General features: G+C 47.2%; 2 protein-coding genes across 2 annotated transcripts; one reads left to right on the top strand and one right to left on the bottom strand.

Moving 5' to 3' along the window:
- Positions 1–266: 266 nt before the first annotated feature.
- Positions 267–7,106, bottom strand: MRPL9 (mitochondrial ribosomal protein L9). Its single transcript, XM_070395716.1, has 7 exons — positions 6,946–7,106; positions 6,621–6,777; positions 6,074–6,198; positions 5,824–5,874; positions 1,464–1,565; positions 904–987; positions 267–788 (listed from the first exon to the last, which is right to left on the bottom strand). Exons 1-7 carry the CDS (start codon positions 7,081–7,083, stop codon positions 654–656), a joined length of 792 nt encoding a protein of 263 aa, XP_070251817.1. The 5' UTR covers positions 7,084–7,106; the 3' UTR covers positions 267–653.
- On the top strand, positions 6,652–12,979 carry OAZ3 (ornithine decarboxylase antizyme 3). The gene is given in 6 exon segments (XM_070395717.1): positions 6,652–6,795; positions 9,973–10,033; positions 10,035–10,109; positions 11,012–11,187; positions 11,672–11,757; positions 12,742–12,979. Coding segments are annotated over 6 exon segments (570 nt in total). The 5' UTR covers positions 6,652–6,766; the 3' UTR covers positions 12,885–12,979.
- The last annotated feature ends 164 nt before the right edge of the window (positions 12,980–13,143 follow it).

The raw sequence follows: 13,143 nt of genomic DNA, 5'->3' as shown, positions 1-13,143 counted from the left end.
ACCCGAGCATGTGCCCTTGACCAGAATCAAACCCGGACCCTTTAGTCCACAGACCGATGTTCTATCCATTGACCCAAACCAGCCAGGGTGAGAGTACATTTTAAGACCAAAGACATAACAGTTTGTTGAGTAATTTGCTCACAGCAACTGTGGGGTGTGGTCTGCAAATGTGTTCTTTCTTTTTAGCAGCAAACCCAGTGGCTCAAGAGGACATACAATGTGGATGTCCTGTCCCTAGACTACTCAAGCTCAGTAAACACCTAAAAAAACACACAACCTCTTTATTTCTTTTTGAGATATAAATGTTCAATTTGGGTAATGAGGATAGGCAAGCACTAAAGACAATGCTAGCTCTTCCATTTATTCCAATGAATTCCAATGGAGGAAGAGGAAATAGGATCTAGACTGTTTTTGATCTATTAAATATTTACCTTATATCTACAACTTGGTATTTCTTGAGCAGGACTGCCCCAATAAGGCAAGATGTGGTAATAGTCGAAGATGGAGACGACAAATTTGGAGAATTCAACATATATATGCAGTTTAGCCCGATGTCCCCATATGGTCTCTAAAATTCTGTATTTGGTCAGAGTTGGCTCATCTTTGCTCCACTGCCTCAGATTCTGCTTCACCACTTTTGAGGAAGAGTAGGTTCAGATCGTCTGGGAGCTGGTGGCGGCCATTTCCTTGGCAGCTTGCTGGGCCAACCAGTACTTGTATCTTTTTGTCTTGGGCCTCTCAAAGTTCACCACAGACATAGGTACCCTGATAGTGTCAAGCCCATTAACCTGCATACAAAACAATAGGAATCCCCAGAGATGAGTTGGGCAGGTAATAGCCAACAACACCCAATCCCAGCTTTTCACCAAGTCAGAAAAAGGAGACAGTATGTAAAATACTCACCGTCACCTCACACCAATACTCGCCCCATCGCGTGATGGGCTCTTCTGGTAACTTTAATGCATGTGGGGCTACCACAACACCAAGCTGGAGAAAAATCATAGAAAAAGGAGCTCTGTTTACATGTCTGTTGTTATAGGCAACCTCATAAAGAGGGTTCTAGAATTTCCTGTATAGTTTATCCTGGCTGATCCCACAAGAGGGCAGAGAAGATAGTGGCAGAGAAACTCAGTCCTCCTTTCTCAGAAAGAGAGGTGGATTCACAAAGAGACACAGGGCTAGAGACCAAAATTACAAGAACAATTTTCCAGTGAAGTCCTATTTTCTCAGGTTTTCCTGAGAGGAAATAAACTATACCATATTTTCTTATCTGTTTTCAGATTCTATGTGACCAACCTTAGTCCTTAGCCGTTTCCTTCCCACACCCCTGCAAACTAGCCAAGAACACTTTCCCTAACTCTAGCTGGCTTCACACCTGTTTCTAACAAAAAGCTCAATCCCAGGCTTTCTTCCCATAGGTCGCTTCCACCCTCAGTGGTATAGTACTGTTTGGGAACACTCACGTTTTTTAGAAAATGGCGGGCAACTATTTCAGGGTTTAGCTCCCATTTGACATTGTTCTTCATCCCCACCTCCAGGTGACAGCTCTTCAGAAATTTCACTGTCTGAGAGGAATTGTAAACAGAGGCTATGTTAGAGTTAGAAACATATTAGCAAGAGGCACAAGGTCTGAGAGCTCAGGAAAAGGGCACAATTTCTGCCTCATAGCCAGCCAAGACAGGTGAGAAGATAAATGGAAAGACAGAGAACATTCTTGTCCCAAGGCTGATATGATACTGTGGAAAGATGTTTTTGTGACACTTTGGAGGAGAATGTACTCTATATCTGGTTGTCCCTAATCAAGTGGCCGTTTTTCATCAATTGGGGCCACTGGCCCTGCCCAGTTGGCTCAGTTGGTTGGACCATGTCCCATAAACCAAAAGGCTGTGGACTCAGTTTCTGGTCAGGGTACACATAACTAGGCTGAGAGTTGGATCCCTGGCCAGTCAGGGCATGTATAGGAGGCAACCGATTGATGTTTCTCTCTCTTTCCCTTCCTAAGACAAACAAATACACTCAGGGTGTGGATTAAAAAAAAAAAAGAGGGGAGCCACTGGTATATCTCAGGATGAAATGACTTTCATAGGCTGTTTTAATCCAATGCTTCTGGCCGTTCAATCACACCCCTATCCTATTAATGATTCCTCCTTGCTTACAGAATCAAATATAAATTCACTAGTGGAGGATTCAAGATGTTTTGTAAATCCTACCCCAACCCCCTTTACAGCCATGTTTCCTAACATTATACTACACAAGTCCTCTGCTTTAGCTATCTTCTTACACTTTTTCTCCCTTAAGAATACACCCTCCTGAAGCAAAATAAACCAGTCAGAAATAAGCATCACATGATCTTACTCATATGTAGACTCTAATGAACAAAATAAACTGAACAAAATAGATCTAGAGACAGAAGCATGGAAGACTGACGAATTTCAGAGGGAAGGTGGTGTTGGGAGAGATTAACTGGGACAGTAGTGTGGTAAAGGCCTGGGAGGAGTGGGTGCAGGGTGAAGGAGGTCAATCGGGGGAAAAGGGGGGAACATCTGTAATACTTTCAACAATAAAGATTTAAAAAAAGGGAGAACCAAGATGGTGGCATATGTAACGCCTCCCACAACCACATCAAAGTTACAACAAATACAGAACATCCATCATGTGGAACCACTGTAAAGCTTGCTGAATGGAAATTCTACAACTAGAGAAAGAAGAAAGCACACTGAGACTGGTAGCAGGGGTGGAGGTGCAGGACAGTTTGGTCCAACACCCACCTGTACCATTTTTGTTTTTTCATTTGGCGGGGAGATTGTCTCTATGGAGGCCGCCTGTGAGGAGCCACACCAGACCCCCAACCCCGGCCCGGGTTCCAGAGTTCAGAAGAGAAACCCCTGCAACTATGGGCTGGTTGTAAAAACCAGCAGGGATTGTGGCTGAGTGACAGGGAGGCTGCTGGAGACCCAGGTGCTCCCCTTAAAGGACCCAAACACAAACTTACATGGTCCCACTTCTGAGCTTCAGCGCCGGGGAACCCAGACACATAGGTGGAGGAATTGAATTGCCTGGCATCAGGGCAGGAACTCGGGGGGCGGCTTTCTGCCAGGCAGGGGTACTCACAGGGATCACTGTTCCTGTGCTGGGACTTTCCCTGTCCCAGGGCTGACAGGCAGCCATAGCTGAGTCCCCGTGAGCCTGGAGCACACTGTTTGCTCCACCCTGGGGATTCCCTGAGACCCCGCCCCATCCAATTTGCAGCGCCACTCAAGCTGTCTGCAGCAGCTTTTCCATATGAATAGACCTGTCCTGGCTCAGGCCTCAGGCTCCCTAAAATCAAACAAGCTGCAGCTGGTGACAGAATGCCCCAAACCTATCAATAAAAGACCCACAATCTGGCACTAGTACCAGCCTCGCCTGGGCACCTTCAAGCCCAATAAAAACAGCAAATGGTAGCTGCCTGCAGATCCCTTTGTAGCTCCTGCCCTCCCTGGTTGTGGGAGGCTGACTCTGCACCTCCCTGGAGGTCCTAGAGCTAGTGCACTAGGTGGACAGCTTTAGACCATAGCAGATTTCAACTCTATACATCCACAAGGGCACACTCAAGAGCAGTGGTTCTCAACCTTGGCTGCACATTAGAATCATCTGGGAATCCTTTTAAAATCCTGATTTCTGGGCCTCATCCTCCGGAAATTCTGTTTCTTTGTTATGGGGTGGGGCCACAACATTAGTAACAAAGAAACAGAATTTCTGGAGGATGAGGCCCAGAAGTCAGGATTTTTAAAAAAGATTCCCAGGTGATTCTAATGTGCAGCCAAGGTTGAGAACCACTGCTCAAGAGGCAGACTCAGTGAGCACCAAAGCATCACTGAAGCAAGTCCTCTCCCACTGTAGTCTCAGCTGGTCCTCATAGCCAATTGTCCTAAAGGTCAACTCCTCCCAGTGACGCCAACAACAATCAAGGCTCAACTTCAAGACTGTGCACACAGCCCACACAGGGGTGCACCTAGAGTGCCCAGCTCAGGTGACTGGGGAGGCTGAGCCACGGGCCCTCCAGGACACCTATTACACGAGGCCACTCTACCAATTCCAGGAGACATAGCAGCTCTACCTAATACATAGAAACAAACACAGGGAAGCAGCCAAAATGTGGAGACAAAGAAACATGTCACAAATGAAAGAAAAGAAAGCGAGCAAACTACTGGATACAGAGTTCAAAACCATGGTTTTAAGGCTACTCAAAGATCTTCATGAGACTTTCAAAGATCTCAGTAAGAATGTCAAAGACATGAAAAAGGATCAGTCAGAAAATGAGCATACACTAACTGAAATAAAGAATAATATACAGCCGAGACCAGTTTGGCTCAGTGGATAGAGCGTCGGCCTGCGGACTGAGGGGTCCCAGGTTCGATTCCAGTCAAGGGCATGTACCTGGGTTGCGGGCACGTCTCCAGTGGGAGATGTGCAGGAGGCAGCTGATCGATGTTTCTAACTCTCTATCTCTCTCCCTTCCTCTCTGTGAAAAATCAATAAAATATATTAAAAAAAAAAGAATAATATACAGGGATTTAACAATAGAGTAGAGGATTCTGAGAATCAAATCAATGATTTGGAATATGAGGAACCAAAAAACACCCAATCAAAAGAGCAAAAAGAAAAGAATCTAAAACTATGAAGACAGTGCAAGGAGCCTCTGGGACAAGTTCAAACGTACCAACATTTGCATTATGGGGGGGCCAGAAGGAGAACAGAGAGAGCAAAAACCTATTTGAAGAAATAATGACAGAAAACTTCCCCTACCCAGTGAAAGAATCTTAAAAGCAGCAAGAGAAAAGCAGTTATTTACCTTACCTACAAGGGAGTGCCCATATGACTGTTAGCTGATTTCTCAACAGAAACTTGGCAGGCCAGAAGGGAGTGGAAAGAAATATTCAAAGTGATGAATAGTAAGGCCCTACAATCAAGATTACTCTACCCAGCAAAACTCTCATTTAGAATTGAGGGCAGATAAAGAGCTTCGGAGTTCATCACCATCAAACCAATATTACATGAAATGTTGAAGAATATTTAAAAAGAGGAAGAAGAGATAAAAAATATTAACAATAAAATGGCAACAAATACATACCTATCAATTGCATCTAAAAATCAAAATAAACGAACAAGAAATCTAATGAACAAAATAAACTGGTGAATAAAATAGAATCAGAGGCAGGGAAGCATGGAAGAGACTGACGAATCTCAGAGGGAAAGGGGGAAGGGGTGTGGGAAGAGATTAACCAAAGGTCTTACCTATGGACACAGACAGTAGGCGGTGAAGGCCTGGGTGGGTGGGAACCAGGTGGAGGGGGGAATGGGGACATCTGTAATACTCTCAACAATAAAGATTAAAAAAAAAAAAAAAAAAAAAGAATACCCTCCTGGCCTATCCAAATCCTATTAATCCCACAAGGCCAAATTCAATCCCATCTGGACAAAAGCCCCCTCCAATCACCCTAGTCCGTTTTGGTCCCTGTCACTCTTACAATTGACTGTCTTAAGTTTATTGGTTACTTTTGTATGTGATAATGTTCTCTCCAACTTGTCTGCAAATATCGAGGCAGAGCTTCCATCTCACACTCTTCCATGCTGGGGCCTCACTCAGTGAGCTCCGGCACTTCACTCACAAGGCCAGGATTCCTGGTTCTCAATACCAGCTATGGCAGCCACAACACTTCCCCTTTCCCTACCTTGTGTCTGCAATCAAGAGAGTTCAAGGAAATCAAGAAACCACTCAAGCAGAGGTTGGTGACTCCTGTCGATGATCAACAAATACAGACTTTCTGTGTTTCTACTCACCGCCTCACCGGCCTTGGTCTGGATCCTTTCTAACTTTCCTTCTTTTCTTAGCTAGAAAAGAAAGATAAAGATGAAAAAAAAAAGTGAGTCCATAGTAAATAATAACAAACTCTTACTATGCTAGGCATAGGCTGGATTTCTGGATTCCTGGTCCAGTCACTATTTCATTTTCAAATTAAATATAAAAGGGACAGAAGTTGCTAGAGGAAATCTTAAGGTTTTAGTCCCCCCTGCCTGTCTTTGAGCTCACCAGCTTCTCCTCTTCAAACAGCTTCTTGTTTTCAGGGGATGCGTATACAGCCAGTCCCTGAGGAAGCAGCCGGTTCCGGCCCAGAGATTTCTCCACTGAAACCAAGTCACCGCGGACTCCGAGCTCTGCCAAAGCGAACAGACACTGGGTCAGACGAGCTGGGAGTCCCCAGGGAAGGAGATGACCAAAGCAAGAAGCGCCTCTGATTCTCTCAGCTCTGTTCTTCCTAGAAGAATGTTGACATTCACTGGGAACAACATTTAAGAGGCTTCTAATTAGTGAGGGTCTGATTCGGAAGCTTGATATTCTCTATACAAAGTGAAGCGTGTCCAATCCCAGGGTTTCAGGATCGGCGCGCGTAGGCCTCCCCGCCGCCTGCGCCCACACTTACTGAGGATCCCGCACCCTGTCCTCCTCCTCCACAGGCCAACATCGCAATCACAGCGCTGTTCACGCCTTTCTCCTCAATCAAAGTAGGAAAGGGCAGGAAAGAGCTGATGCCAAACAGGCCCGGCCTGAGGTAGAGGCACCCGTGCCCCAGCCTTACCCTCCACCGACTGCGTGAGGATGAGCTCCAGGTTGTCTTTGGGCCGGTGCTTCGTGTCCTCCACCAGCCGGTAGACGCGGTGCCGCCGGTGCAGGCGCGGCTTCCGACCCTTCCCGGCCAGCGGCACCTTCCACCAGCGCTCCACGATGACCGTGCCCTGGCGGCCGGAGAGCGGGTGAGCGAGTCTCCGCGGAGTGATCCCTCCGTCCCCCCTGCGTCCGCCCCTCCAGGGGAGCCCGCCACGGCTCAACGCCCCCCAGAAACGCGACGGGCGTAAATGGCCCCGCCAAAGTCAAGGGTCCCGTAAGCCAGACCCGGCCCTCACCCGGTTGTGAGAGAGGCTGAAGCCGCGCTCCGGGCCGGGGGTGCCCCCTTGGAGTTGCGGCCGGAGCAGCGCCCCGACTCGTCCTTGCAGTAGCTGCTCAGCGGCCACGCGCAGCAGAGCCCAGCCGGGGACCGCCATGTTCTCGGGAGCGGAGGGGGCCAGGAGGCGGCCCGCGCCTGCGCAAGGAAGGCCCCGCCGGGTGCCCGCGGCGCGCCTGAGGCGACGCGGATTGGTCCCGGCGGAGCCGAGGGACAGGCGCGGGGCGGGGAGAGGGAGGGGGGCGGTCTCGGCTTCCGGCGTAGCCGCAGCCCGAGACCTGAGAACTGAGCCGACGCTCCCCGACTGAGCGTCCACCTCACGCCCTTCTCCCCGTTCCTCTTCGGGGGACGGACGCCCACTGTGCCGCCATAGGAAGACCCTCTCCCCCTGGTTTCGGTGTGGCCTTAAGTCATGCCAACCTGACAGTCTAGGAAACGACACGGAGGGGTCCCTTCTCCTTACTTGGCAGCTACCTGAAGGTGGTGAAAGGATGGATCCGTCTGGAAAACTATACCAGCCCAGGAGCTAACTCTTAATCTTTACAACGGCAGTATTTAAGCTAATATTTAAAGAATTCTCAATCACTAGGGAGATAAGCCTGAGAAAAACTAAACATGACCAGGCCCAGACGGCTCTCTCTATGGAGGGTCGCAGTGCTGGAGAGAAGACCAGATAAATGGAGTGAGTGGGGTCTGCTCGGCAGAGGAGATTATGGGAAGACGCCTATGCTTCTTCCCTTCCTGCGTCACCAGGTTTCTTCCGTCTCCTTTGCCGACTTCTCCTTTCTCCCTTCTTAGGGTGGACACTCTTCTCAGTACACACACTCCTGACACCTCATGCAGTCTCAGGGCTTAGAGTACTGTGAATGTGCAGTGACTTCCAAATTCCTGTCTCCATCCTAGACTTCTAAGCTCCAGCCTTGAGTATCCAACTGCTTATTTATCATCTCCCCCTTACGTGTCTAAGGGACCATGCGAAATTAACAAGCTCCAAACTAAACCCATCTCTAGCCACCTGCCCAAACTCCCTCACCTGGAGCCTTCCCATCTCAGTTGATGGAAACTCCCTTCTTTCAGTTCTGGGACCCAGCTTCTTCCTCTCATACCCCAGGAAATCCTGTGGGTTCGTTCTAGTTACAAAATCCGACCACTTCCCACCACCTCTGATCCTTCTCAATTACTGCATTGGCCTCCTGACAAATCTCCCTTCAATGCTCTGCAGTTACATCAGAATGTAAGACAGATCATGTCACTCTTCCAGCCAAAACTCTGAAATTACTTCCCCCTTCACTCAGAGTGAAAAAGTCCAGGCGATGGTCTGATAGCTCTCTGACCTCATCTCCCTCTGTTCTCCCTTCAGCTTACACTGCTCTACTCACAGTAGGCTCCTTGCTATTTCTTGAAAACACTAAGGCACAGGGTTTTTTGCACTGTTGTTGTGTAGGCATGGAATGCTCTTACCTCCAATGTTGGCTTGGCTAACTCCCTCACCTCCTTCACATCTTTGATTAAATGTCACCTTTCCGATGAGGCCCACTTGCGTCACCCTATTTATTACTGCAGCCTGTCCCACCCCCTTCAAACTCCTGACCCTCCTTTATCCTGCTCTATTTTTTCTTCATTGCATATTATCTTCTAACATATTAAAGGACTTTCTTATGCTTATTACTGTTCTCTGTGTTAGAAGTTATGTTCCATGGGTCAGGGATCTTTATTTACTGATATATCCCAGGCACCTAAAATAGTGTCTGGCTCATAGAAGGCCCTCAAATATTTGTTGAATAGATGAGTGAGGTCTCAAACTGATGGCCCCAGAACTTAATTTTACTCACAATGTTGCTTTAAAACAAGTTTTGAGTTAGTATTTTTTAAAAAATTAAATTTACCACAAAAATCTGTCCAGTTTCTGTTGGAAAAATCATACAATCTGGTACCACGGAGTCTGCATTTCTGCATGGCAACTGGAGGGATGGAGTGGAGTTGTGTTGGCTTCTGAGAGACAGGGTGTGAGCTTTCCATTTTGCTACAGCCTCACCCAGAAGCTCCACTAATTCCCTTTAGCTGTCCAGAGCCCTAGAGACAGTTAGTTTGCAATTCCTACAAGGCAGTTAGAAAGTTCAAAAATGTGTAGCACCCCTGGGTCGTTAAAGGTAGGGATAATAATGAAAATATTGAATTGATAGAAACCAACCAATCAGGTCAGACCCTGGATAAGGATCTTGGGAGCTTCTTGCAGTGTCAGACACGAACCCTTTAGTTGCTGAATTTTAGGGGAAGTGGTATGTGTGTTGGGAGGGGGCACAACACATGCCGAGGCAGGGCTGTTTACCCCTGGTCCAGTTGTGAAGTGCACACTTGGCTAAAGGGAAAGGGTGGGGTAGGGGAGCAGCAGGAAGAGTCCTAAGTGACATAAGGGCTGACTCCTTGTGCATGTCATAGTGCCCATCAGGTCACAATGGTGCCAGACTGCCTAAATCTTTGTCACCCATCTCTGAACCTCACTTTGCCACAGGGAGGCACTGAACCGAGAAACTGCCTTGTAACAGGTGGCGCCCCTCTCTCTACTCCCTTTCTTATATCAAGAGGGGAAAAACACGGAACTACTACTACCCAATCTGGTCACCATACGCCTATTACTTCTACTGTTACAAATACCGGATCACCCTCCGGGAGAAGATGCTGCCTTGGGCTAGAAGGTACTTGTTTTCATCTCTACTTGTAATAGTTTATGTAAATGGTAAGGAAAAATAAAAGAATTTGGAAGAACTTTCCAAGTGGCAAGAGATGATAATAGCAAAATAGGGCGGAAGGCTGCCATGGAACTTTAGAATTTTTCCAACTGGGTTGACCTGGGAAAATGGAAATAGGCTTGTCTAGGGAAGATACAGAAGACAGTGCCAGAGCCTGGTCCTGTGTTCCCGGAAGTTAGGACCCTCTCCCCACCTCAGACTAAGAGGTAAACTAATTTGGGTCTCTTTTTCCCAACCAGCATCACTTGTAAGGAACAGGAGGACTTGACACTCCGGCCCCGTTCCTGCCTTCAGTGCTCCTGATTCCCCAGTAGGCCTCCAGATGGGCAGAAGCACCAAGCAGAGTGACCATGATCAGCTTAAAGAACTGTACTCGGTAAGCAGAGGGTGAGCTGGTGCTGTGAGTTGGTGTCAAGCAGCCCCATGCCTACTGTAATGATACCTTGCAGAGAAGGAACATTAGAAAGAGCAAGATGAGACCTTAAAGCTCATGTGTGAAAACTACTTGCTTTATAGACAATGATTCTGCCTAGAGATCTTCAGGTGGGAACCAAGAGCAGAATGTATTGAGACTTGCAGGATATAAGGCTGTTCAGATGCTTACTTGGACTAGAACCCAGAACTCCTGCACTTGCCCTTATATCATAACATGCTTGTGTGTGACATTTGCATTTTAGATGAGAAATGGGAGACATTACAGAAAACCCATATGATGGGGAAAAGTGGAAGAGTATTACCAGTGAGACAGTAAACAAATGAGACAGCTTTGTTGCTGGTGTGTCTCAGTGGTTGAGCACTGACCTATGAACCAGGATGGTCACGGTTCTATTCCAGCCAGGGCACATGTTTGGGTTGTGGGCTCGATTCCCAGTAGGGGATGTGCAGGAGGCAGCCGATCAGTGATTCTCTCTCATTATTGATGTTTCTCTCTCTCCCTTCCTCTCTGAAATCAATTAAAAATATTAAAAAAATAAGCTCTCTGTAAATGGCAGTTTCTAAAGGGACAGCACATCCTGAGGTGAGGTTAGCAGGCAGTAACCCTGCATTGACTCTGGATTTCAGACGTTGGGTATCCAGAACTCCATGACAGGGATGGAGTTAGGTCCTAGGTCTAAGATCTATATTGTCGAGTAAGACATTGGCTCCAACTCTCCCAGGCTCTCCATCGGCCCCTTCCTTGCTTCCTCAGACACCCAAATCGGCCTGAGACCTGATATGTGAGGACTAGAAGCACACAAAAGCAGGGGACTATTAATCTCATTTGTATTCCTTTTCCAGGCTGGGAATTTGACAGTGCTGGCTACTGATGCCCTGCTCCACCAGGACCCAGTGCAGTTAGATTTCCATTTCCGCCTCACCCCCCAGACCTCTGTCCATTGGCACGGCCTTCTCTGTGACCGTCAGCTTTTCCTGGATATCCCATATCGGGCCTTGGATCAAGGCAACCAGAAAAGGTGACTGAGCCTGGATGGTAGAGTGGGGAGGGATGGGGGTTGGGGTTTCACTATTTGATCATGTCATCATCAGGTGCTGGGTATACTAGCCAGTGAGGGCTGATTCAGGAGCTGAATACTCTCAAACCAATGAAATGGCATGCAGACAGGCCTGTGACCAGCCTGGATCTGGAGTTCAAGGGATAACAACCCATGGGAGGTTGCTGGATTCAGAGTGAGAAACACAGAAGGAAGAATCCCTTCTGTGTTTGAATAGGATGTGCTTTCCAGCTGTTGACTATAGTCGCTTCTCCCCAGACTCCATCCGTGGCATGGATTCAGTCTCATAGTGTACAATCCCTTGGCTTAGGAGAAAAAGCTATCAAAACTAGTTTAGCTACTTTCATTTCTTGGCTTGGGTTAGCAAAAACTGACTAATGAGATTTCTTTTGGGTTCTGAGTTCGCTAAACATTTCAATTAACCATGTTTCTCCCTGGCTCCTAGTTTGACTGCAACACTGGAATATGTGGAGGAGAAGACCAATGTGGATTCCGTGTTTGTAAACTTCCAAAACGACCGGAATGACAGAGGTGGGAATCTGCTCTGTCCTTGGCCCTTGGTGCTGAAGCAGCTAACAGTGACTTTTTCTTTTTAAGAGACCCTCTTTCCCCAACTCTTTAAAAAGGCAATGCTCCAGCATTTCAGTCCCCCCCCCCCCCCCCCCCCCCCCACCGCTAAGGAAATGAAGGTATTTAGCATTCTGTTCAAGTTACAGGTCTATTAGGAAGTCCCTGCAGGTAGATCTCAGAAGCCAGACTAAAGGACCACTGGTGAAATTAGACAGAATCCATTCAAGGGATGTGGCCGGTAGGACAGAAAGGATATTAAATGTATTAAGCACCAACAGTATGAAAGGGTTGGGCATAAGGCCAGAATAGGAATATAACCAGATGCTTGGAGCACATGTTACAGAAACCACAACCTCTTCCCTCAAGGACTTCATACTCTGTTGTATTTAAGACAAAGGATGGTCAAGAGTTTATAATACCATCATTGTGTTAGGCACTTCATAAACATCTTGTTTAATTTTTTTTTCCCCTATGGGAATTTGCTCTTTATTTGATTGAGTTTAGAGAGAGAGAAGGGAGAGGGAGAGAGGAGAAACATAACTGATTGCCCCCACACATACACCAACTGGGGATCAGGCCTGCAACCAGGGTATTGCCCTGACTGGAAACTGAACCCGTGACCTTTCAGTACATAGGACAACACTCCAACCAACTGAGCCACACAGACTAGGGCCATCTTATTTAATCTTAAATTCTGTGAAGAAAGTTCTATAGTCCTCATTTTATAAATGAGAAAAAAAGTTCAGAAGGGTTAATTCGTAAAATGTCACAAAGTAAATGTTAAAGCCAGGGTTAGAGCTTAAGTCTGTTTGAGTCCAAAGCACATCATCCTAATACCTGCACTACACACCCTCCCCACATCCATTCCTTAGTGGAAAACAATGGAAATCTGGGGGAACAGTGGTATTGAATTTGAGTTTTCTAATTTGTTCTCTCTTTTCACAGGTGCCCTGCTTCGGGCCTTCAGCTACATGGGCTTTGAGCTGGTCAGACCAGGTCACCCTGCCCTCCCTCCCTGGGACAATACCATCTTTATGGTGTATCCCCTTGAAAGGGATCTGGGCCACCTGCCCAGTGAGCCTCCCTGAACATGCTTATTCATACTCTGTGAGGGGCTGGAGGCCTTGATAAGTGGGACCAGGATGTGATTCTGGACACCTCCTTGTATCCTAGGAATAAAGGGTAGTGCAATCCTCCAGTGCTCACTGTTTCTTGGGGGGAAGTTGGGGTTGACTGGAGTGGAACATGGGCCTTACAGAGATGAATGAATTCACTGTAGGAGAAACATTCAATGACTGAAAAGATCAGACGGAGCTGAACAGAGAGGAAAGGGACACAAGGATTTTA

This window comes from Myotis yumanensis, unplaced genomic scaffold (assembly GCF_028538775.1).
Source record: "Myotis yumanensis isolate MYYU_CA2020_CCGP unplaced genomic scaffold, mMyoYum1.0.hap1 SCAF_17, whole genome shotgun sequence".
In the NCBI taxonomy this organism is placed as follows: Eukaryota; Metazoa; Chordata; class Mammalia; order Chiroptera; family Vespertilionidae; genus Myotis; species Myotis yumanensis.
This window is presented reverse-complemented; position numbering and strand designations above follow the sequence as displayed.

Bases quoted from the DNA above. Each gene is read 5' to 3' on its own strand.
- MRPL9 (XM_070395716.1), bottom strand. From the start codon at position 7,083: ATGGCGGTCCCCGGCTGGGCTCTGCTGCGCGTGGCCGCTGAGCAGCTA. The intron at 6,778-6,945 runs GTGAGGGCCGGG...TCCGGCCGCCAG, and splicing joins TCAGCCTCTCTCACAACCGG to GGCACGGTCATCGTGGAGCG. The intron at 6,199-6,620 runs GTAAGGCTGGGG...TCGCTTTGGCAG, and splicing joins CCTCACGCAGTCGGTGGAGG to AGCTCGGAGTCCGCGGTGAC.